The sequence below is a fragment of the Podarcis erhardii genome (genome assembly GCF_964252035.2).
Source record: "Podarcis erhardii genome assembly, chromosome: 12".
Classification (NCBI taxonomy): Eukaryota; Metazoa; Chordata; class Lepidosauria; order Squamata; family Lacertidae; genus Podarcis; species Podarcis erhardii.
In genome coordinates, this window is record NC_138513.1 from 7034219 (window position 1) to 7055410 (window position 21192).

Sequence of the window (21192 nt, forward strand, 5' to 3'; positions counted from 1 at the left end):
TCCTTTATCAAAGGCTCTTGCCCTGTTTTATACCTTTGCAGGCATTGCCCATGGCTGCATACCTCACTGTCCCAGTACTTGGGCTCTCTTGTGACACGATCGATTTCGAAATCTGCCTTGTTAATCAAACGAGGTCTGAAGCTGTCCTTGTGATGAATACAAGTGGATGCAGGAGCTACTGGACAGCTTTGCTAGGTAAGAGAAATCGGGAGGTTGACATCTCCCATTCTGTTAAGAAGGCTACTATGCTTGGAAGCTGCATTGTGAGAATGTCCATTTATTTTTTAACAAAATCATAGAATCTGTTTAATTTAGAACATGTGTAGATCTCCTTTCTGCCAAAAAAAGGTGGGAGCTCATTGTGTTAATGGTGCATTAGAATGAAGGACACACATTTGCAAACTGCAGTGTATTTTTGAAACAATTTTGGATAAATTAGAGTAATGAATTCAGTAGACTGGAAGCCAGGACAACTGTTAACAACTTTATCAGAAGCAGTGTGGTCATTTTATTCAACTGGTAAAGGTGCGAGTAGACGTTAGTGTGAGGCTTTCTTTTCATTAAGAATGTCACTATCTATACCTTTTGATCTTTCACTTCCTCTTACAGATAAAAATGAGCGCCACAAAGAACCTGAAGTGTTTTCCATCTCCCCAAATAACGGCGTTCTTGAAGCACATCAAAGTAGCGTGCCTACCAAAACACTTCTGGTGGTTCGCTTCACCCCAAGGTAGGACATGAAGTGAGTTAATGTTCTGCATTGCTTTTGTAGGGTTACCACCAAAGCTGCCAACCTGTTGGTAAATTAGGGGGGCTTTATGAAACCATGTTTCCTTGTGTATTGGCTGGAGTGACTGCATTCCTAAGTGCTTCCTCTGATAACTTTTGCAGTTCACACTGACAGTGGGGAGGTAGCTGGAGCAGAACTGTTTTCCATACAAAAGGGTAACCAAGGGTATTCAGTGTACAAGAAAGTAGTAGCTGCAGAAGTATCCTAGGGCAGATGGGCTCCCTGGCTCAGAGAGCAATAGTTGCGTATTAAATATAAATTATGTCAAGGAACTAGAATTAGGGCACATTATAAAGCTAAATTCACCACTTCTATCTAGTAACCTCCCAAAACAAGGGTTACTAACCTTTGCCCCCTCCAGATGTTGGATTCTGAAGTCCAGTTTCCAGCAAACTCTGGAAGGCTGGAGGGTAAGTTAACTCTGCCCTAAAAGACTTGAGGCAGATACAGCAAGTTTTCTTTATCCACTTTGGGGGGGTTAAAATCAGGCGTGCAACACAGCTAGCATACAGTTGCGAGATTTTAACTGGCAGAGTGCCACATAAATTAAGTAAACGAGCTTAATCCTGCTACTTCTACCACTGCTGCCCCTTCCATAATATAAAGTAACTGCATACATTCAGGGCTTCCTTGCATGCTGCATCAGTGTTTGTGGCTGGAGATGTCTCTGGGAGAGGAATTTAAATGTACGTGACTTGACATCGCCACTAGTAGGCATCTGTAAGACTAGCAGGCCTCCACCCGCCTTCCTGGATTGTGTTTCTTTCCCTTTAAACAGGGAGGACGTGGAATATCAAACCATAATCACAGTTGTTGGGATGCTGGGAGAGGCACCCTGCCTGCTCTACGTCCGGGGAAAAGGATCTTATGATGAGAAGTATGAAGAAATGCGCAAAACGTAAAGTGCCCAACCAGTTTTCCAGCAGCTGCAGCAAGTAGGTTTACCTGGTTTTTGGTGATGTATAGTAGAAAATAAAAGGCCATTATTTCTGTTGACTTGAGTGCGAAAGCTTGATTTCTGAATTAAGAAGCCGAGCCATCAAATTTAAAACGGAATGTTAGTAAGATCCTAAGAGAGGCGAGCTGTTCCATTTTTATAAATCAGGACTACTAGAAAGCAGTAGTTATTAGAAAATTTTATTACTTAGTTGCTATTAAAGGCTCAGGTTCTGACACTAGGTGTCTCGCAAAGGCAGCTATATTGAGGTTTTCATTAATGAAATTAAATTAATTGGTTAAAATCCTTAATGATCAGTGTAAACTTCTGACCTGGCATAATATTGGCAGGAATGTTTTAGGAGTTACAGTGGTACCTCGGGTTACATACGCTTCAGGTTGAAGACTCTGCTAACCCAGAAATAGTACTTCAGGTTAAGAAATTTGCTTCAGGATCAGAACAGAAATCGTGCTCTGGCAGCGCAGCAGCAGGCCCCATTAGCTAAAGTGGTGCTTCAGGTTAAGAACGGACCTCCGGAAGGAATTAAGTACTTAACCCGAGGGACACTCCGGGGGGGGGGGGGGCAATTGGAGCCACCAAAAGAAAGCTTTTGAACTCTAATTATTAAGTCACCTTCCCATAGACGTTCCCTAAGCAAAGCCACGGCCCTCCTCTGTTTCAACAGCGCTACATCAACCTGTACCTTTTATCAGTCAGTCCTAAGAGGACCTCTACTGACTGATGCTTGTCTCGCAGAGTTAGGCTGGCTAAATGAAGAAGCCAGTGCTACTGGAGCCTGCTCCCAAATACACGATTAGTCCCTTTAGGCAGAATTCCCCTCAGGAAGGGGTACTCAACTTGTTCTGCCCCACAAGTCAAGATTTATGACACTGAGTCCCATCCTGCCTACCCAAAGCCTCTCTTGTCATGCCATCCCTGTGCAAGATTTAGCTGGAAGGCTGCAAAGAGGGACGACTGAACTAGAGCGCTGTGGCGTGTATCCCACCTGCGGGCTACATCCTGAGCATCTTTTCATTGGACCGATTCATGAAGCATTTGAGGGGAGGTGCTGGAAACTTCCAGCCGTTAAGCAGGCCAGAGTTCTGTTCACTTTCCAGGGTACTCGAACACTGCAGCTGCTCCCATCCCTGTTCCAATGCACATGGAGACCACGCCGTATCCTCTGAAAGAAGGGCACAAGTTAGTGCCTAACTCTGTTTGCATTCTCCAGTTTCATCTGACATGGTTGTAGAAACAGACTACTTTTGAACTCATACTCTGATTCATGGTCAGAATTTGCAACACAGACTAAAACCAGCTAACTCTTCTGCCCTACGTAACAACTGGAATAAGTGGCACAATGGCAGCTGAATGCAGTTCCTGCCACCTGAGATACTTCAGCCCAATATTCCTAAACTGTGTACTGCAAGAGCTAGATTTATTCAGATGTACTCACCCCAGAAGCTGCCTGATGTGCCTCTGTGTGATTTACTGCTTGGACATACCCAAAGCAGTGTATGAGAGAAAACGAGAGCATGCACATCTTGGCTATCCAACGATCGGGGGAAGTTGCTTTCAAAATCATTTGTTACTGAGATTTGGGGAGGGAGAAAGAAATAGGTGTCCACTGCAGTAGAACCCAACAGTACACTTGGACTGCAAGTTTAAGGAGAAGTGGCAGGGACCAATCAAAAAGTTGGCACTAACACCAACAGCTCAACAAACACTTGAATTATTGCCACACGCAGTAACAAAGTCCTTTGATGTGGCTTACATTTCTTTCTGCCAGTTAGAACTTGCGTAAGAGAGCTTTGAGATAGTTGTAACTCCTGAACAAGTTTCTCCAGTCGGGAAACCACCTACGCAACCACTCCAGCACTAGGGGCATAAAAAGTATGTCTTTCTTTAGCAACATGGAGCATGAGAATATATACTTCAAAGTTAAGAGTTAATGCAGGTGATTCGACACTCACCTCTTCCCCCTACGCTTCAGCTCGTTGAGCAGAGTGACCACCTGCCGCGCCCCGGTGCAGCCCAGAGGGTGCCCTAAGGCAATGGCCCCACCAAGAGGATTGACCTTCTCCATGGGGATGCCAAGCTTCTCCACGCAGTAGACAGCCTGCAGAAACACCACAGTCAGTGTTACCTCCACTTAGCCAGGGGTCTCAACATCTGAATCTCCCACCTTAGGCTTCTTAAGGAGATTCAACATTTTAAAGCAACCAAATAGACGCAAGTCGCCTGTTCCTGTTTTCTTCGTCTCTGCATGTAACGAAGCAAGCTAGGTGAACACGAGAATTACCCGAATAAAGGCATGACCAAGGAATATGAGTACCCCCACTGTATGCACTAGATTTCTACTACTCACACCACATTGTAAATGTCAAATCTTTGGGAGGGATGTACAAGGAGTGGTGAGGAAGGGACACTCCACCCTATTCCTCCAGCCCAACTAGCAGAAACATCCCTGGAGTGGCAAAAATAAATGTACTTCCAAGAAGTTCCCAACCTAGAGGACCTGCTGCTACTAAGCCATTCCACAGTCTCCTCAAAACAGAAAGCTGGGGGAAGGGGAATGTGGGTTCTGTCCACCTCCTTTCACTTGCCAAGTGAACACCACAGGGAATGGTATTCTACTTCTTGCAGGTCCTGGTGCAAATTAACAATATTATAAAAGCGGGGAGCGTGTTTAATTCAAATAGGATGTTCAGTTCCCAATGCTGAGGGTGACCTTCAATTAAAACTCCCACGGCAGCAAAGAGCTCTTGCGTGAAACCCATTCTTGCACCCTAATCTTGCGTGAAACCCATTCTTGCAACCTAATCGCAGTGCTACTGCTGCCGCTGCCTCTGCCACTTCCAGTGCCCTGAAAGGGGTTCCATAGGGAAGGGTGGATGAATTGCAGCAACACTGTGCAAACTGGTTTCACACAACACTGAAACACCACTGTTTAAAGCCCCCTAGTCCAATTCAAGCCAACTCGGTTGGGTGAGATCAAGGGAGACCATGGCAGGGGATGCTGCAAGAAAGAAAAAATAGCCTGATAAAGGTTAGGCGCACACGTTTTCAGCCCAGGCCGTATGTAGAATGGGGCATACAGGAACTATTATGTGTGGGCCTGAGGGATTGGATGCCCATCATCCAGGGACTACGAGAACCTTAAATGTGGTCTACCTCTTAATTATTGCGACTAGAAAGCCCTTATTTTTTGGAATTTTTCATCTATCCAAGATGCTTTTAATACACATGCATTGCAAGAGAAGTGATAAGCCCTTTTGCTTTCACCTAAGCCCATCACCTCCGCAAAAAACCTAAATCCATTTGGTCCCAATACAGAGAAAAGGGCTTCTCTCTACCCCACCCTAAAAATGAAGTGCAACAAAATGGGCAAATCTCACCTGACTAGCAAAGGCCTCGTTGATTTCAAATATGTCAATATCTTTCACAGTCAAACCTGCAGGTTAGAGCGAGAGAAGATGCCAAAGTAAGCCTTTCCAGTTAATATTTGTAACACCACTGTTGCAATTCATTGTGAAATTAGCCTGCTCCACCCTTTCAGTGTTCGACTCATCCCCCCAAAAGATATGGGAGGGAAATATGAATATGGGGTGAGGGGGGGGGGAGAGAGAGAATGAACTTGGGCAGAAAGAGGGAGAAATATCTGTGAAGTGTGTGGGCAAGAGTTAGAGATGCTTGTGTGCCCGTGGTTTGTTTGTGTGAGGTTTGTCCACGAGAGTGAGTAAAGTACAGTCACCTTTTGTATTTTTACTGCTACTGGTAAATTCTCCCTGTTACTAGGTATCAGTGGCACGACAGTTTGTGTTGATGAAATTAATATTTGTGATCCCCACCGGTAGGACATAGTGGACTTCCTACTGTAAGCCTCAGGTTTTCTGGGTGGGGGGTGGACAGTGGCAAAGACCATGCCCTCTCCATTATGTGTGTCATTCCATGCTCCACAGCAGCCCTTTTGTGACTGGTGCCCACAGCACTTACTCAAAGTCCAAAATGTGCCCATTGGCTCCAAAAAGCTGGCAACCCCTGGCCCAAGATTAACTTACCAGCCTTTTCCAACGCCACCGGAATGGCATAGGCTGGTCCTATGCCCATGACATCAGGTGGAACGCCAACGATTGCACACGACCTCAGCACCCCGAGAATGGGAAGGCCCAGCTGGGAAGCTCTGGAACGTCTGGCCAGGAGAACTGCAGCAGCGCCGTCACTAACTTGGCTGGAATTACCTGTGGCAAGAGATTTCACACGCCAGGGCAAGGTTTCAGCATTGTGAGGCAGGCTTAGTTACACAGAATGCTGGCAAGCCCAGCACAAACCTGTTAGTTATGACACAACTCTACCAAAGGGGTGGGGGAGATTCAGACTATGTCTGTTCCCAGCCATTTGCAGACCTAACCTAATGTTGTCACAGGAGTTTCTGTTGCCTGTAGTGGTGATCTTTGACACAGAAATCCAGCAACATCAGGATTCGTTTACAGCTACTGTGAGCAGTGCTGCTGGCAGCTATTCAGAGCAGGACTAACCAACAGCCTTCAGAGAGGATCAATATACTGTTTACTCCCCCCCCCTTTTTTTTTTTTTGCTGGCCTCCCAATGTGGGAATCATAGAATCTGATACAGGTAGGTAGCCGTGTTGGTCTGCCATAGTCGAAACAAAATTAAAAAATCCCTTCCAGTAGCACCTTTGTTGTTGTTGTTTAGTCGTTTTAGTCGTGTCCGACTCTTCGTGACCCCATGGACCAGAGCACGCCAGGCACTCCTGTCTTCCACTGCCTCCCGCAGTTTGGTCAGAAGTAGCACCTTAGAGACCAACTAAGTTTGTTATTGGAGCTTTTGTGTGCAGGCACACTTCTTCAGAAGTGTGAAGAAGTGTGCATGCACACGAAAGCTCCAATAACAAACTTAGTTGGTCTCTCAAGTGCTACTGGAAGGATTTTTTTTTATTTTGTATAGAATCTGATACTGACTGAGAATTGCATTGGCTGCAAAACTGCAATGTTCAGGAATTGTTGCCTATACCTTCCCATCTAATATATCGCTATTTCTTTCTCACAACCCCGCTTCAAACATGCACACAAACTTCCACCATTAATAACCCGTTTAAGAGCAATTTTACCTGTTTCCTTAAATGTAATAAAAGTAACGACCTAGTCCAGAATATGGGTAGAAAGGTGCCTTATACCAGGTCAGATGATCTGCCCACACAACCCAGTATTGTCTACTCTGACTGGCAGTGGCCTTTCCTGTTAAGATGGAGATGCTTGGGTCTCCAGCTGTTTTGAGCTACAATTCCCATCATCCCTGACCACTGGTTCGGCTAACTAGGGATGAAGTAGCCCCCAAACAGCTGGAAACCCGTTTGGGAATGCCTGTTCTAGAGTGTAAATTATGCATTCCACCACTGAGCTATGACTCCTTCCAAACGCATGTCACCACTGGCTTCATTATTTCAAACTGGTTTTTCTTCCCTTGCTGTTAACAGCACTTTGCATCTTGCAGCTACTAAGCATTACATAAATAACCGCCAAATCAACGAGACTGAACTGGCACGTTTCACCAACGTGCATAACTGCAAATAGAGAAGACTCCTTGGCACACGTTACAAATGCCTCCAGTTAATTCGGCCTCTGCTCCTGGTACTTACCAGCAGTTGTGGTGCCATTCTCCTTGAAGGCCGGCTTTAGCTTCGCCAACCCCTCCAGCGTGGTGCTTGGCCTGACCCCTTCATCTTGGAGCACAGTGATCGTCTTCTCTTGGCCCTGGTCATCCGTGAAGGTGGTGGTGACCGGGACAATCTCATCTTTAAACCACCCCATCTGCTGGGCTCGAGCTGCTCTGGAACCACAAATGTACTTTTTTGCACAACATTTTTCAGAACTCTGCTGTGTACTAAGCACAGGGTGACGCCACAAAATAAGAGTGTGTGTTCCTAAAGCTGTATGAAAGACATTTAAATGGCGTCACCTATGTTAGCATAGGAAGGGAGCAGAAGGAGTTGTCCATGCTTGCTCTAAGAGGAGTCCAAGCAATGTTTGCTGCTTTGGGACCCCTTCCATTTGAATGCAAGGTTTCCGCTCATTTCAATGGTGTTTTGTGAGACTCTTTATGTGAGACTGAGGTAGATCTGACTTTACACAAACACTCTATTCCTAGTCTCAAACATAGGCACTTGAGATGCTAAACAATTTATTAGATGATCCTTGACCGCATGAATCAAGCCAGCTAAGCCACACAACGTTTGACACACACCAGAAAAGGCCATAGATGAGCAGCAAAGCCCAGGTCCCTACCAAGTCCTTGGGACAGTTGGGAAAGAGCTATGCTTGAAGCCCAAGAGAGCCAGATTCAGTGTAGCTATTACTGAGCTGGCAGGACCAATGGAATGAATCGGTGTGAATGCAGTTTCCACCAGAACACAAGTCAAACTGAGGCGAAAGGGGTGAGCAGGAAGACATTATTTCCCCTCCATGCATATCAGACACCCCACCCCAGGTGCGAGCAAACAAGCAAGAGGGAGGGTGTGAATGCATGAACTGCTATGACTGGTGGTGCCGTAGCAATGGCAAGGAGAAAGGCTTGAACCTTGAATTCCCTGGGAGGAAGGCCAAGTTCTAAAGGGCATTTGGTTTGGAAGCGACTTCTCCAACTACACACTAGGCACGCAACCAACAAGCAAAGTCCCTGCTGTGAGCCACTATGTTATATAATCAGGCAGGAAGGCAACCTGGATAAACCACTGAACCAAACAGGTCATTTCGCAGGAATGACACAGCATGATTTAATGCTGTATTAGCCAAAACATAATAAGAATAAGAATAATAATTTATTACTTATACCCCGCCCATCTGGGTGGGTTTCCCTAGCCACATAGCTTTTCGAACAGCTTGGTTTTCGAACAGCTTAGTTCTCGAACATTTTGGCTCCCAAACACTGGAAGTGAGTGGTTCCAGTTTGTGAACGATTTTTGGAAGCTGAACATCCGACGGGGCTTCCGCAGCTTCCAATGGGCTGCAGGAGCTCCCTGCAGCCAATCAGAAGCCATGCATTGGTTTCTGAACGTTTTGGAAGTTGAATGGACTTCTGGAACGGATTCTGTTTGACTTCCAAAGTACGACTGTACTAAGAAATGCTGGATTCAATAAGCTGCTTTGGGATGCTGGTGTTTGCATAGACACAGGTGGAGTGGCTGTGGCAAGCAGGACACAGAAAGCAGGCAGCTTCTAAGTGGGAAAGAACCAAAGTCCATTTCTTTGGGGGCTGGAGGAGAAAAGCAACCACTTACTTTTGCTGAGAAGCCAAGGCAAAGGCATCTTGCTTTTTCCGGGTGACATTAAACCTTTCGGCTACATTCTCTGAGGTTATTCTGAAAAACCAGATTAGTTATCAGGTGGATTAATCCACTGGTTCAGAGCATATTTGTCTCTCTAAGAAAAGTGATGGAAGAGTGGAACCAATGTAACTTTCAAAAGAACCAGGGGGTCCAGAATCATGCATGCTCAGGGTCTGCCACCCCAAGAATCACAACTTTCATTATTAAAAAAGCAAGTTTCCAGTTCATAGACTAATCTTATAAATATGTGAGCAATGCCCAATGAAAAACATCAACAGAAGCGGGGAGGGAAAATAAGACCAACTGGCTGAAGAGGACATATTTATTAAACACTTTTATAGTACTGCTTTCTGTAACAAAGTGACCTCAAAATAGTTTGCATAAAGCATTGAAAACAATACAAATTCTTAAATTACAAGTAAAAATCACAGCAATAAAATAATTATAGTCAACAAAACAATAGCAAAAAGAGAGAAGAACTGGAGTAGCCTAAACACAGTTGCCAAAATGTTGGGAAAATACCAACCATGTCTTTGCTTTCTTTAAACAACTTACTCCAATGGCAAGCAAAGAAAACAGATGAGTTTGCTCAATTTATTATACAAAATGCATAACTTCCATGCAAACTTTGACTTTTTATTGCTGTGTGTACACAAGTTGCTGTTATGTTTGCTGTATGCCTTTTACTTGCCTCCAGCATCATTCATCAGCTTTACCAGAAACCTGACAATGAACAATTTCTCAGAAACTCACTTAGATGGAAAGTAGCATCAAGAAAGCCCCCCTAAAACCATAAGAAAAGATAAAAACACCTACCCCATTGGGATAAGACAATCTCTGGCGTTGCTGTTGTCCATCATACGAGAACTGACGTCCCCAGGATTGCCGACAGTACGCAGAGACATGCTTTCCACTCTGGAGGAAAAACAGAGATAGAAATGCTTTTGCGAACATCATTTGTATGAAAGAACCATATAGGGATCAGGAAAAGAGACAAGTATCTAACTGCTTTCATAAGAACACCTAAATAAATATACAGTGGTACCTCGCAAGACGAATGCCTCATAAGACAAAAAACTCGCAAGACGAAAGAGTTTTTCGTTTTTTGAGCTGCTTCGCAAGACGAATTTCCCTATGGGCTTGCTTCGCAAGACGAAAACGTCTTGCAAGTTTGTTTCCTTTTTCTTAAAACCGTTAATACCCAGGGAATCTGTGCTTCGCAAGACGAAAAAACTCGCAGAACGAATTAATTTCGTCTTGCGAGGCACCACTGTAGAGCACATAATCAAGATATGAATTTGCTGCCTACATATATTTTGCCTGTTGGACCATCTGGAAAAATCACTTGAAGCAACAGTCTTATATCCACTTAAAGGGTAAAGGTAAAGGGACCCCTGACCATTAGGTCCAGTCGTGGCCGACTCTGGGGTTGCGGCACCTACCGTAATTTTCGCTCCAAAACACGCACTTTTTTGCTCCTAGAAAGTAAGGGGAAATGCCTGTGTGTGTTACAGAGCGAATGCACTCGACCGGAGCCATGGCTGCCGTCAGTCAAGCAAAGCGGGAGCCGCTTGCAGGGCTTTGCACGGCTCTAGCTTTGCTTGCTTTACAGCCAGGAGGAGGGGGAGGAGCCGTGGAGGAGGGAGGGAAGGAGAGCCATGGCAGCAAAGCGGGCAGCAGCCGCTTACACGGGAGGAGGGACAGACAGGAGCCATAACGAGCCGCAAAAAGCGCCGCGTAGCCAGCAACAGCTGCTGCAGCCTCAGCTAGCAAAGGTCCGTGCGCTCTCTAAACGGAGCAATGAGGCTGCAGAGGGACGGCAGGGCACAGGAAGGCTCTGAGCCACGAGCGCAGTGAAAACCAGTAAAAAAGTTTTTAAAAAGGCTGCTGGGGACAGGAGGGCACGGGATGAGGGAGAGGGGGAAATTACGATTCTCCCAGCGTCTCAGCTGATCCGCTGAGCAGGACTTGGGTTGCAGGGGATTCGCCATTAGCTGCGTAAAGCAGCAAAGAGGAAGAGAAGGAAGAAAGCGGGAGAGGAAAGGAGCTGCTTACACTGCTGTAAGTCGCTGCTGTCTGGTTGGCTCCTTTAAAGCAACAGTGCTCTTTCCCTCCCCCCTCAGCTCACCGAAAAGCTCCTTTTCCACACACCCCACGTGAGCTCCTTCTCCCCTTAAACCCCTCTCCTGCATCATTAGCAGCATCCTTCTCTACACACCCCATGCGTGTTCCTTCTTAAACCCCTCTCCTGCATTATTAGCAGCATCCTTCTCCACACACCCCACGCGTGTTCCTTGTCCCTTGAATGCTTTTCCTTCCTTCCCTCACCACTTAAAATGTGGTTACAAAGCATGGATCCACATGGATCCTCAGGATTTTTGCACTGGGTCACCCCAAGTTCACCATCAGATCACATAGCATATCCATGGCTACAGCCTGCACCAAAAAACACACACGCGCCCACTGTTTCATGGGGCCGCAATGGCGCAAAAACGTGGTTACAAAGCATGGATCCACGTGGATCCTCAGGATTTTTGCATTGGGCTACCCCAAACTCACCGTCAGATCACGTCTGTGGCCACAGCATGAACCACAAAAATCATACATCCACTGTTTCGTTTAGAATATTTTTTTTCTTGTTTTCCTCCTCTAAAAACTACGTGCGTGTTATGATCAGGTGCGTGTTATAGAGCGAAAAATATGGTATCTTGCTTTATTGGTCGAGGGAGCTGGCATACAGCTTCCAGGACATGTGGCCAGCACGACTAAGCCGCTTCTGGCGAACCAGAGCAGCGCACGGAAATGCCGTTTTCCTTCCCGCCGGAGCGGTACCTATTTATCTACTTGCACTTTGACGTGCTTTTGAACTGCTAGGTTGGCAGGAGCAGGGAGCTCACCCTGTCGTGGGGATTCGAACCGCCGACCTACCCACAGCGCCACCCGCGTCCCTCCTTATATCCACTTACCAGAGAGTAAACCCCAACTGGACTACTTCCAGGTAGACATGTATAATATGCTACTTCACTCTAACAGTATCAATCTCTGCCAGCCTTCCTTGGATTGGTGCCCTCTAAACATTTTGGACTATTAACACATAACATCCCATACTCATTAAACATGCTTGCTGGACCTGATGGGAGCCAAAGTCCAAAACATTAGGGGAGCAACCAGGTTGAGGAAAGCTGTCCTGTGCTATCAGGTCGTAACTCTGAAAAAGACTGTGACGCCTCAGTTATATTTATATTAACTCTGAAGGATCCTATTGAAATCATTTCCAAGCAACAGTGTGTTGAAGGATAGCATTAAAGATCTTAGGTGCCTTCAGATCTTACTATGTACCAGCTGGGGTATAGACTGTTTGCATTATTTTCTGAAATGCTCCTACATGCAGTTTTAAAATACGTATTTAGCAAGAGAAGCTGTGCAGGATTTTACAACAGCCATCAGCCCAAAGTCTTAGAAGTCAGACTAAATAGTCCATGGTTCAAGGTTGGTTGCCAAACAGCCTCCACAAAACTAATAAGCCACCTGATGAAGCCATGGATTTTCCAAAGAGCAGGTTTTTAATGTCTGCAGTGTCAGTTTTCAGCCCCAGATCAGAAGATACCAAAAGGTTTACAGCTCACAAGAATCAACTACCACTTTTTATTTCTAAGGGCAGCATATTTGCCAAGTCAACAGTTCTGAAATCTGTACAGATGCAAGAGCAGTTCTTGGCTACACTTTAAACTCTTGATAGCATTAAACAACAGATCAATGTTGCCAGGCAGGCCGGAAGGTTAGCCACAGCAATTCTCTACATAGTTTTTAAAAGTGGGCTTAGCAAGTCTTTCCTGGAGAAATCAATACAAAGCCACTCACAAGTGGCAACACTTGGCCTGCATTGCTCAACAGGAACTGAAGGTCAGAGCGCTCGGTTTCGGAATCCCAGATCAGCCTGTCCTACATTTTTCTGGCCTAGCATTTGCAAGCTATGCTTTTGCAACACATGCCATTGCAAAATTAAGACCAAGCTACGAAGCCTAGATTATAACAAGGGTGTGATCCTAAGCAGTATAAAGCTGAAACATGTAAACATCCTCCCACAGGAATTGCTTTTACACTATAATCAGGAAATTGTGTGTGACAGCACTTGGACCGCCAAAGAATGCAAGCAGCCCACTTTCAAAAGGCCCTGCGAAACTGGACTGAAAACGGAGTCTGAAGAATGACCTCAACCAGCAAGTTCAGGACTAGGAGGCCTACACTAGGTCTGAATACCACACCCATGTGATCACCCCAACACTTATTTTCAGAGAGTAAAACCTAAGAAGCTTGAGCACAGCGCTTCATGGGTTCATCTCTTACACTAGCATAAGGGGCGTTTTGACCCTGTAACAACCAGTCATCCTGTGAGGCCTGCCATTTCACAGAAGTGGAACTGAAGAAGAGAGTTTATTTGCCAAAGACCTCTTAGGGGTTTACAGCTGAAGTAGAAGTTTAAGCCAAGCCACACAATGAAACTGCACCACCCTGCCTTCATAAAACCAACTTTAAAACTAAATGTTTTAGAATACAGTGGTGCCTCGCAAGATGAAATTAATCCATTCCGTGAGGCTCTTCGTATAGCGGTTTTTTCGTCTTGCAAAGCAAGCCCATTGACAGCTTAGCGGATTAGCACTATTAGCGGTTTATCGGCTTTTAGCGGATCAGCGGATAAGCGGCTTAGGGCTTAGGAAAGGGGGGGGAGGGAAAAAACCCTGCAGGAACTCGCAAGACATTATCGTCTTGCGAAGCAAGCCCATAGGGAAATTTGTTTTGCGAAGCGCCTCCAAAACAGAAAACCCTTTCGTCTAGCGGGTTTTCCGTCTTGCGAGGCGTTCGTCTTGCGGGGCACCACTGTATTCACGGTGCACAATACAGATGCACAGAGTTCAAGAACACGCAAGTTTATTGCAGTCTGACTTAAATGGTTTTTTACAGAGGTTGTAAAACCACGTGGACTTAAAATGTCTGCCTGTTACTGCTAAAAAACTTCAGCCACACCACATGTGGAATGCGTGGAGGCTGGAAGCATACACAGATCCCTCGAGCTGTCTGGAAGAGCCTCTCTGTAAGCTACCGCTGTGGGACTGTTTGAACAGGTAGTCATAGAAATAATGGGAGAGGAAAGAGGTGCTGCAAGCTGGCTGTCTCACAAACTACTACTGGTAGCCACATGACTTGGAAGACGACACAGACTCATTATCCCTGCTATGAACTGCCATAGGTACTTGAGAGGCAATAGAGTAGCAACTTGTGCTCTACAGCACCCTGGAAAAACCTAGGACTTAATCAATAGGAATATAGAATGTCAATAGGATTAAGTAGAACGTGAATGAGGTAAATGTCAGAACCGCCCTAAGTAAATTATAAATCAAATTAAAGTGGAAGTTGCATCAAACCCACCAGTTTCCATAATGGATACAGGTGTTTTTACATTCCTAAAATGCCAGAATGAAAAAAGCTCCCCCTTCTGTACCAGCTGCCTCACTTGATAAAATACTATATGATCTGTGAAGAGAACATGACTGAGGTTACAGACTAGCAAGGGATGTTCGTGAAAAGACTCATCTTACCCGCAGGCCAAGCCCATGTCGTAAGCTCCATTTCTGATACCACCTACAAATAAAACAAGCAATAATTTAAGATCAACCTTGGTGAGCACCCCTCTCACCAATATTGCACAGATAGAGGGGATTACATATTCTGGGAACTAAAACACTTGGCTTATTCTCCAACCTGGTTAATGTTATGAAGAATTTACAAATCTCTGTAAAGTTGATTCCTTTAGCTACTAACTACAAGGAGCCTCTTCTAGTGCCTTCATTATATATCTTTAGGCACCAGGCAAAAACATTCCTCTTCTCCCAGACCTTTGGCTAATTAAACAATCTATAGCCTTTTAAGGTGTTGGGGGGCTTGGTTTGTTTTTATGGTATGTATTTTTGTGTTTGTATTCTAAACTGCCCTGTGATCCTTGGCTGAAGGGCAGAATAGAAATGTAAAAAATAATAATAATGAACACACCCAGATCTTCATGGAAAGAAACTTATTGGTCCAGGAATCTTAACTCCATCTATCTTTGCAATAGATATTGGAAGACACCAGACCTATTGCAAAGTATTGGAAGACACCAGACCTACCCACTTTGGAAGAATGGCAGATGAAAATGACAGACTACATGGGACTCGCGGAGATGACGGGCAGAATCCGAGACCAGGAGAAAGAGACAGTGGAAGAAGATTGGAAGAAATTTAAGGACTATCTTAATAAATACTATAAGATTAATGAATGTTAGATTGACATGGGTTTAAAAACAATGTGGCTTTCAGAGATGTTGAGTAAGAAAAGGAATGGAATTAGTAAAAAACTTTTGGGAAATAAGGGAATGGATTTGCTGATTGGATAATGAAATTAGAATACAAAACGGGGAGGTATGAGGAAGTCAGGGAAATTAGGTTGAGAAAATAAGGTTCGAAATTATACTTGTTGTCCTTTGTTTGTGTTTGTTTTTTTATTGTTGCTGTTTGTATTTGTATGTTCTTATTGGAAATTTTAATAAATATCATTTTAAAAAAAAATTAACTCCATCTATCAACAGGAGTCAATATACAAACTGCACAGGAAGTTCAGTTCCAGGAATTTAAGGCTTCACATGTCAAGCTGACACCTGCTTTGGTCAGGACTTTCAAAAGCTCTAAGACTAACCAGGCCTCTGAAAACCCACAAGCGCAGAATTTTGAGGCAAGCTCCTGATTTGCTACAATATACAGATTCCTGAGAATCTGGGGGTTTGTCCTAAGTTCTTAAATGTGAAATTGTATTTGAAATCGTGCATGCAATGCCTGCAAAAATATTTGTGGGGGAAGGAGACAACTTCTGTATCCTGTATTGCTACCGGTGCCTCTCCTCCCAGCCTCAATATATTCCTTTATACACATCAATCACATTATACCACACATCCAGACTCTGCAAAACTTAAAACTATTGATCAAAGATACAAAGTAGGAAAATTCCATGCTTAACAGGAACACCATATCAGAATTACTGAAATGCAGAATTTACTTGGAATGCAGAATTTTCAAGAGCTTTTTGCCATCAAGCCCAGTCACCAGCTCCCTTCTTACCAGCTATATTGATCAGAGCCTGCAACCCAGATGAGCACTGCCTGTTAACGCATGATATTGGTACAGTCTCTGGAATGCCACTGAAACAAGACACAAGCAAAATGATTCATTAGCACAGAAACAAAGTTGGAAGCCCATCTCAGAGATGTCAATTTAGAGGGATAGAGTCATTCTTTTGAGGGTCTATTTATGCTGAGAGTAAGATACATAAGCTATTCCAGCCACTTAAAGACTCCTTAGTCGCACTGAAGATAGTAGGACTAAGGATCTGGTGAAGTTTGGGGCATTACAGCCTATACATTATAGTTCAAGAACGCTGACAGAGTAAATCAGACTATTGGACCATCTAGCTTTGGGTAGTCTATGCCAGATGGGTAGAACCTTTAGCCTTCCAGATGTTGCTGAAATACAATTACCACCATCCCTGGCCATTACCCATGCTTGCTGGCATTTATGGGACTTATTGTTCAGTGACACCTGGAGAGCCAAATGCTCCCCACATCTGATGGGCAGCAGATTTTCAGGGTGACAGGTGTCTTTTCCAGCCCTATCTGGAGATATGTAGGACTGAACCTCTGGCATGCAATGCACATGGCCTGCTGCTGATCTCTTTCTCAAACTGTGCTACAATTGAAAGACTCAAAGTCCCTATAAAGTGGAGAGCACTGATTCACCACAAACTGACTTGGGGAGGTGGGAAATTTAGCATAGCAAACCAGCTTGCAGAATGTGACTCTGACTTAATCACCATGTCCTGACTGAACCTATTTGCAAAGTATTTTCCAAAATATTACCAAACGCCATTCTGGATACATGCATGTTTCTGTATCCTAGTGATGTGCTGTATTTTAACATACTGTTGTTTGTTGCCCTGGGAACCTCTGCATTGAAGGGCGAGTTACAAACTTAATCGTGATGCATAAGCTTTCATCAAGACCAGAGGCAAAAAAAACTCTGATGGAGACACAGGACAGCGAGAGCCATGTTAACAGACTGTGAGATGCCAGAAGAGATGCTTGTTGTCACTTTTTATGAGTAAGCACTCAATTATCTAAGTGAAAAGCCATCTGCGTATCTTTCTTTCTAAAGTGCAACCCCAGTTCATAGCCCAACCTCTTAAAGACAGGTGAAGTACACATTATAGGCCTCACCTGTGTTGGGGGGTGGCAAAACAGAGAGCAGCACATCCCTAAACCATCACACCACTTTTTCTTAGCCTCTTTTAAGCCAGCTTGGAATTACTTAAGTTACTAACACTTGTTCCTTAGCCAGTGGAGTGGCTATCAAGTTTCATCTCATCTAGTATTCCTCCTCCCCTGCCTTGCTATTTTTCTCTTGGCATGTGGAAAACCTGAGATAGTTATCACCACACCTCCTATCTGCCCCACAATGCATGGCAAAGTTCACAAAAGTAGGACAAACCAGCAATACTCCTTCTGCACTCTCAAACATTAGCCAAAGCTGGCAGCCCCAATCTCTATCCTGTTTCTTATCTGGTATCAAGAGTGTTAAATAGCAAAGTTCACCTTAGAAATTGTCCAATCCTCGCCACTAAAGCTCCAGCTCCAGGTTGAAGAACATTTCCTAGGTGCAAAGAGATTAATCTGCTTTTGTTATCTGCAGTTCAGATGCCATCTCCAGATTTAATTTTAAGAAGGCACAATTCAGCATTTAAGAAGAAGATGACAGCCCATTTGCCAGACAGGAAGTCTCAATCAATCCACAGCACAAGGTTAGCAAATTTACAGTTACAACTGGGGCAGAAACAGAAATATGTACAGCGATGCAACTTCAAAATAAATTACTCACCTACACAGATATCTCCCAGCTTCTCGGGGCTTAGATTTAGGTCTTTAAGGACAGCTGTCATGACCGCAGCAAGAAGTTCATCAGGTGTAGTTTCCTAGATGGGGAAGTAACAGAAAACTGTTTTCTTGCGTGTTTCCCACACTAAGGGCTTTGCTATGTAACTATGTACTTAAACCTTTATTCTTTTTTAAAAATTACTTTTTGTAGCATAGAATTCATTCGGCATCTGCCAAATTGCTCATTTTTGCCACTTTTGAGTTTACTAGCATGTCATGTACTTTGGACAATTGTATTTCCAATGCTCTGTATTCTGTTGTTTGGGCATAGTTCGTTGCGGAAAAGCAGTACACTAAATCTGTCAAATGTGTACTTATATCCCACCTGCACCCCTGGACCAGGCCTCAAGGTGGCTTGCAACAAATTAATCTGTAATCTGTTGGGTAGCTCAATAAAGAGAGAGCCAGTCAAGGAACCATTTCGGACACTGTGTTTGCTCTGGGAGTTAATTCATTTCTGCTGGGATAGCTCAGTCATTAAGAGTGTGCGACTCTTAACCTTACGGCTGTGGGTTCGAGAATCATATTGAAGAAAAAAGGGTTGGACTAGATGACCCTCATGGCCCCTTCTACTTCCACAATTCTATTTCTCTCTTTTCCACACACCCTTCCCAATCTCCTTTTCCCAGCCACAAAAAGTAGTTTACGCCTATCACGTCTGATCTAGTTGAGGTTCCCGCATTGCAGGGGCTTGGACTGGATGGCCCTGCCACCTCTATTTTATGCTTCTAAGATAAAAGGCAAAAAAAAAACTAAAAGCACATAAAGAGGTAATCGTTTTTGAAATAATATTATTAATTAATGAACTGAACTGTGAACAATTAAAAAAAAAAACCTATTGAGTGAGGTTTTTTGTTTTTTTTAATGAAATGAAAGGGTTCTAGTAAAAAAGGTAAAATAAGAATATGAAAGAAGGGATAGATATTAGACAAAAATCAGGAACAAACAATATGTGAAGTAAGATAATTAAGGATAAAATTAATAAGAAGGAATTTGCTAATTAATTTCCAATTGGAATACAAGAAAGGGGGGTGAGAGGAAGCCAAGAAAATAGGTTTATGAATGGTAAGAAATTAAAGAGAGGGATTTTCTTTTTTAACTTTCTGAATTCTCTTTTAGTGTTTTAATTTTTTCTTTTATTTTTGGTTTTTTCTTTTTTCTTTTTATTCTCATGTTAATTGCTTGTTTTTATTGTATTCTGATTTTTTTGTATGTTTATATTATTTCGTGTTTTTCTTTGATAAAACTTAATAAAATATAAAAAAATAAAATATTAAAAAAAAACCTATTGAAAATGCAGAGAACACTTGCGCCTCCCTCTCCGCCCCCCCCCACCTGCTCGCTTCGCCCACTACCTTGAAGCCGCCCCTCTTGGCCTTGGCGATGGGCGTCCTCCGCCCGTGGACCACCACCACATCCTCCGGGGCAGCCGCCGTCGAGAGGGCGGCCCCAGAGTAGCCCAGGCAGGGGCTGGGCCGCAACGAGGCAGGCCGGCCGCTCCCGGCCCCGGACAGGTGCCCGATAACCACCTGCAGGCGCTGCATCCTCCTCCGCTCTGCGCCGCCCCTCGACTGCGCAGGTGAGGCAGCCCCGGAGAGCCACGCCCCCTGCGCGCTGCATGCCGGGAGGCGTCTCGCTCCTCTCCTCAGTTGGGCGGGCTGGTGAGAGATGCAGAGAGCGCCACGCCCCCCCCGCGCGCGCGTACTGCATGCCGGGAGGCGCCTCGCTGCTCCTCCTCTGAGGCAGCCCCGCGGAGCCACGCCCCCTGCGCGATGCATGCCGGGAGGCGTCCCTTTCCTCCCCTCAGTTGGGCGGGCTGGTGAGAGAGGCAGAGATGCCACGCCCCCCTTTGCGCACGTATTGCATGCCGGGAGGAGCCCCGCGGCTTCCCAGTCACCCGCCGGCTCTGGGCGCCATCTTGCCACAGGCAGCGTGAGAGCAGCGCTGTAGTCGCTGCTCCTCCTCTGAGGCAGCCCCGCGGAGCCACGCCCCCTGCGCGATGCATGCCGGGAGGCGCCTCTTTCCTCCTCTCAGCTGAGCGGGCTGGTGAGAGAGGCAGAGAACGCCACGCCCCCCCTGCGCACTGCATGCCGGGAAGCGCCTTGTTCCTCTCCTCAGTTGGGCGGGCTGGTGAGAGATGCAGAGAGCGCCACGCCCCCCCCCGCGCGCGTACTGCATGCCAGGAGGCGCCTCGCTGCTCCTCCTCTGAGGCAGCCCCGCGGAGCCACGCCCCCTGCGCGATGCATGCCGGGAGGCGTCCCTTTCCTCCTCTCAGCTGAGCGGGCTGGTGAGAGAGGCAGAGATGCCACGCCCCCCTTTGCGCACGTATTGCATGCCGGGAGGAGCCCCGCGGCTTCCCAGTCACCCGCCGGCTCTGGGCGCCATCTTGCCACAGGCAGCGTGAGAGCAGCGCTATAGAAGTAGGAAAACGTCAAGAGTCGCGCGGGGACCTGAACCATTTTCTCAATCTAAACCCAGATGCCAACTTTGCTGCCACATACACCCGGACAACACCATTACTGGCCCCAACAACATCACACATACCATCTCGGGACTATTTAATTGCTCATCGTCTAACATTGTGTATGCCATCAAATGCCAACAGTGTCCTTCAGCTCTCTATATTGGACAAACAGGCCAAACCTTACGCCAAAGAATAAACGGACATAAATCGGACATCAGGAATCACAAGACAGAGAAACCAGTAGGAGAACACTTCAATCTCCCAGGACATTCTATACAAGATCTCAAAGTAGCTGTTCTATTACAAAGGAATTTCAGAAATAGACTGGAAAGAGAAGCTGCTGAATTACAACTTATCACCAAACTCAAAACCATGGAGAAACCTGGTCTGAACAAAGACCTTGGATTCTTATCTCATTATACATGACAAAGCCATTTTTCACCTTTTCACCCCTTGCTTTTTCCTGTAAGACCTATTGCAGTCGTTAAGAGTCGTCAACAGGCTCATCACAGCTATCTGCCAATCACCCATTCCCACCACCCTTCTGAGTAATACCCCTCCCCACCTTCTCACTATATAGAAGGGTCTGGTGACTTCTGTTTCAGTGTATCTGAAGAAGTGTGCATGCACACGAAAGCTCATA

General features: G+C 45.3%; 2 protein-coding genes across 2 annotated transcripts in view; one reads left to right on the top strand and one right to left on the bottom strand.

The window, feature by feature from the left end:
- Positions 1 to 1786, top strand: part of DLEC1 (DLEC1 cilia and flagella associated protein) — a 47637-nt gene extending 45851 nt beyond the window's left edge. Inside the window, exons 36-38 of the mRNA XM_081834183.1 lie at positions 42 to 195; positions 610 to 730; positions 1569 to 1786. Coding sequence (XP_081690309.1) covers positions 42 to 195; positions 610 to 730; positions 1569 to 1692 — 399 coding nt within the window. The 3' untranslated portion in view covers positions 1693 to 1786. The remainder of the gene's footprint in view (positions 1 to 41; positions 196 to 609; positions 731 to 1568) is intronic.
- A 545-nt stretch (positions 1787 to 2331) lies between these two features.
- Positions 2332 to 19656, bottom strand: ACAA1 (acetyl-CoA acyltransferase 1). The gene is made up of 12 exons (XM_081834463.1): positions 19441 to 19656; positions 18030 to 18123; positions 17747 to 17804; positions 16221 to 16300; positions 14670 to 14712; positions 9889 to 9987; positions 9025 to 9105; positions 7387 to 7577; positions 5789 to 5968; positions 5126 to 5181; positions 3701 to 3846; positions 2332 to 2910 (listed from the first exon to the last, which is right to left on the bottom strand). Exons 1-12 carry the CDS (start codon positions 19627 to 19629, stop codon positions 2835 to 2837), a joined length of 1293 nt encoding a protein of 430 aa, XP_081690589.1. The 5' UTR covers positions 19630 to 19656; the 3' UTR covers positions 2332 to 2834.
- Positions 19657 to 21192: the final 1536 nt, after the last annotated feature.

Bases quoted from the DNA above. Each gene is read 5' to 3' on its own strand.
- ACAA1 (XM_081834463.1), bottom strand. From the start codon at position 19,629: ATGCAGCGCCTGCAGGTGGTTATCGGGCACCTGTCCGGGGCCGGGAGC. The intron at 16,301-17,746 runs GTGAACTTTGCT...GTCTTGTTTCAG, and splicing joins AGGATTGGACAATTTCTAAG to TGGCATTCCAGAGACTGTAC. The intron at 9,106-9,888 runs GTAGGTGTTTTT...CTGGTTTTTCAG, and splicing joins GATTGTCTTATCCCAATGGG to AATAACCTCAGAGAATGTAG.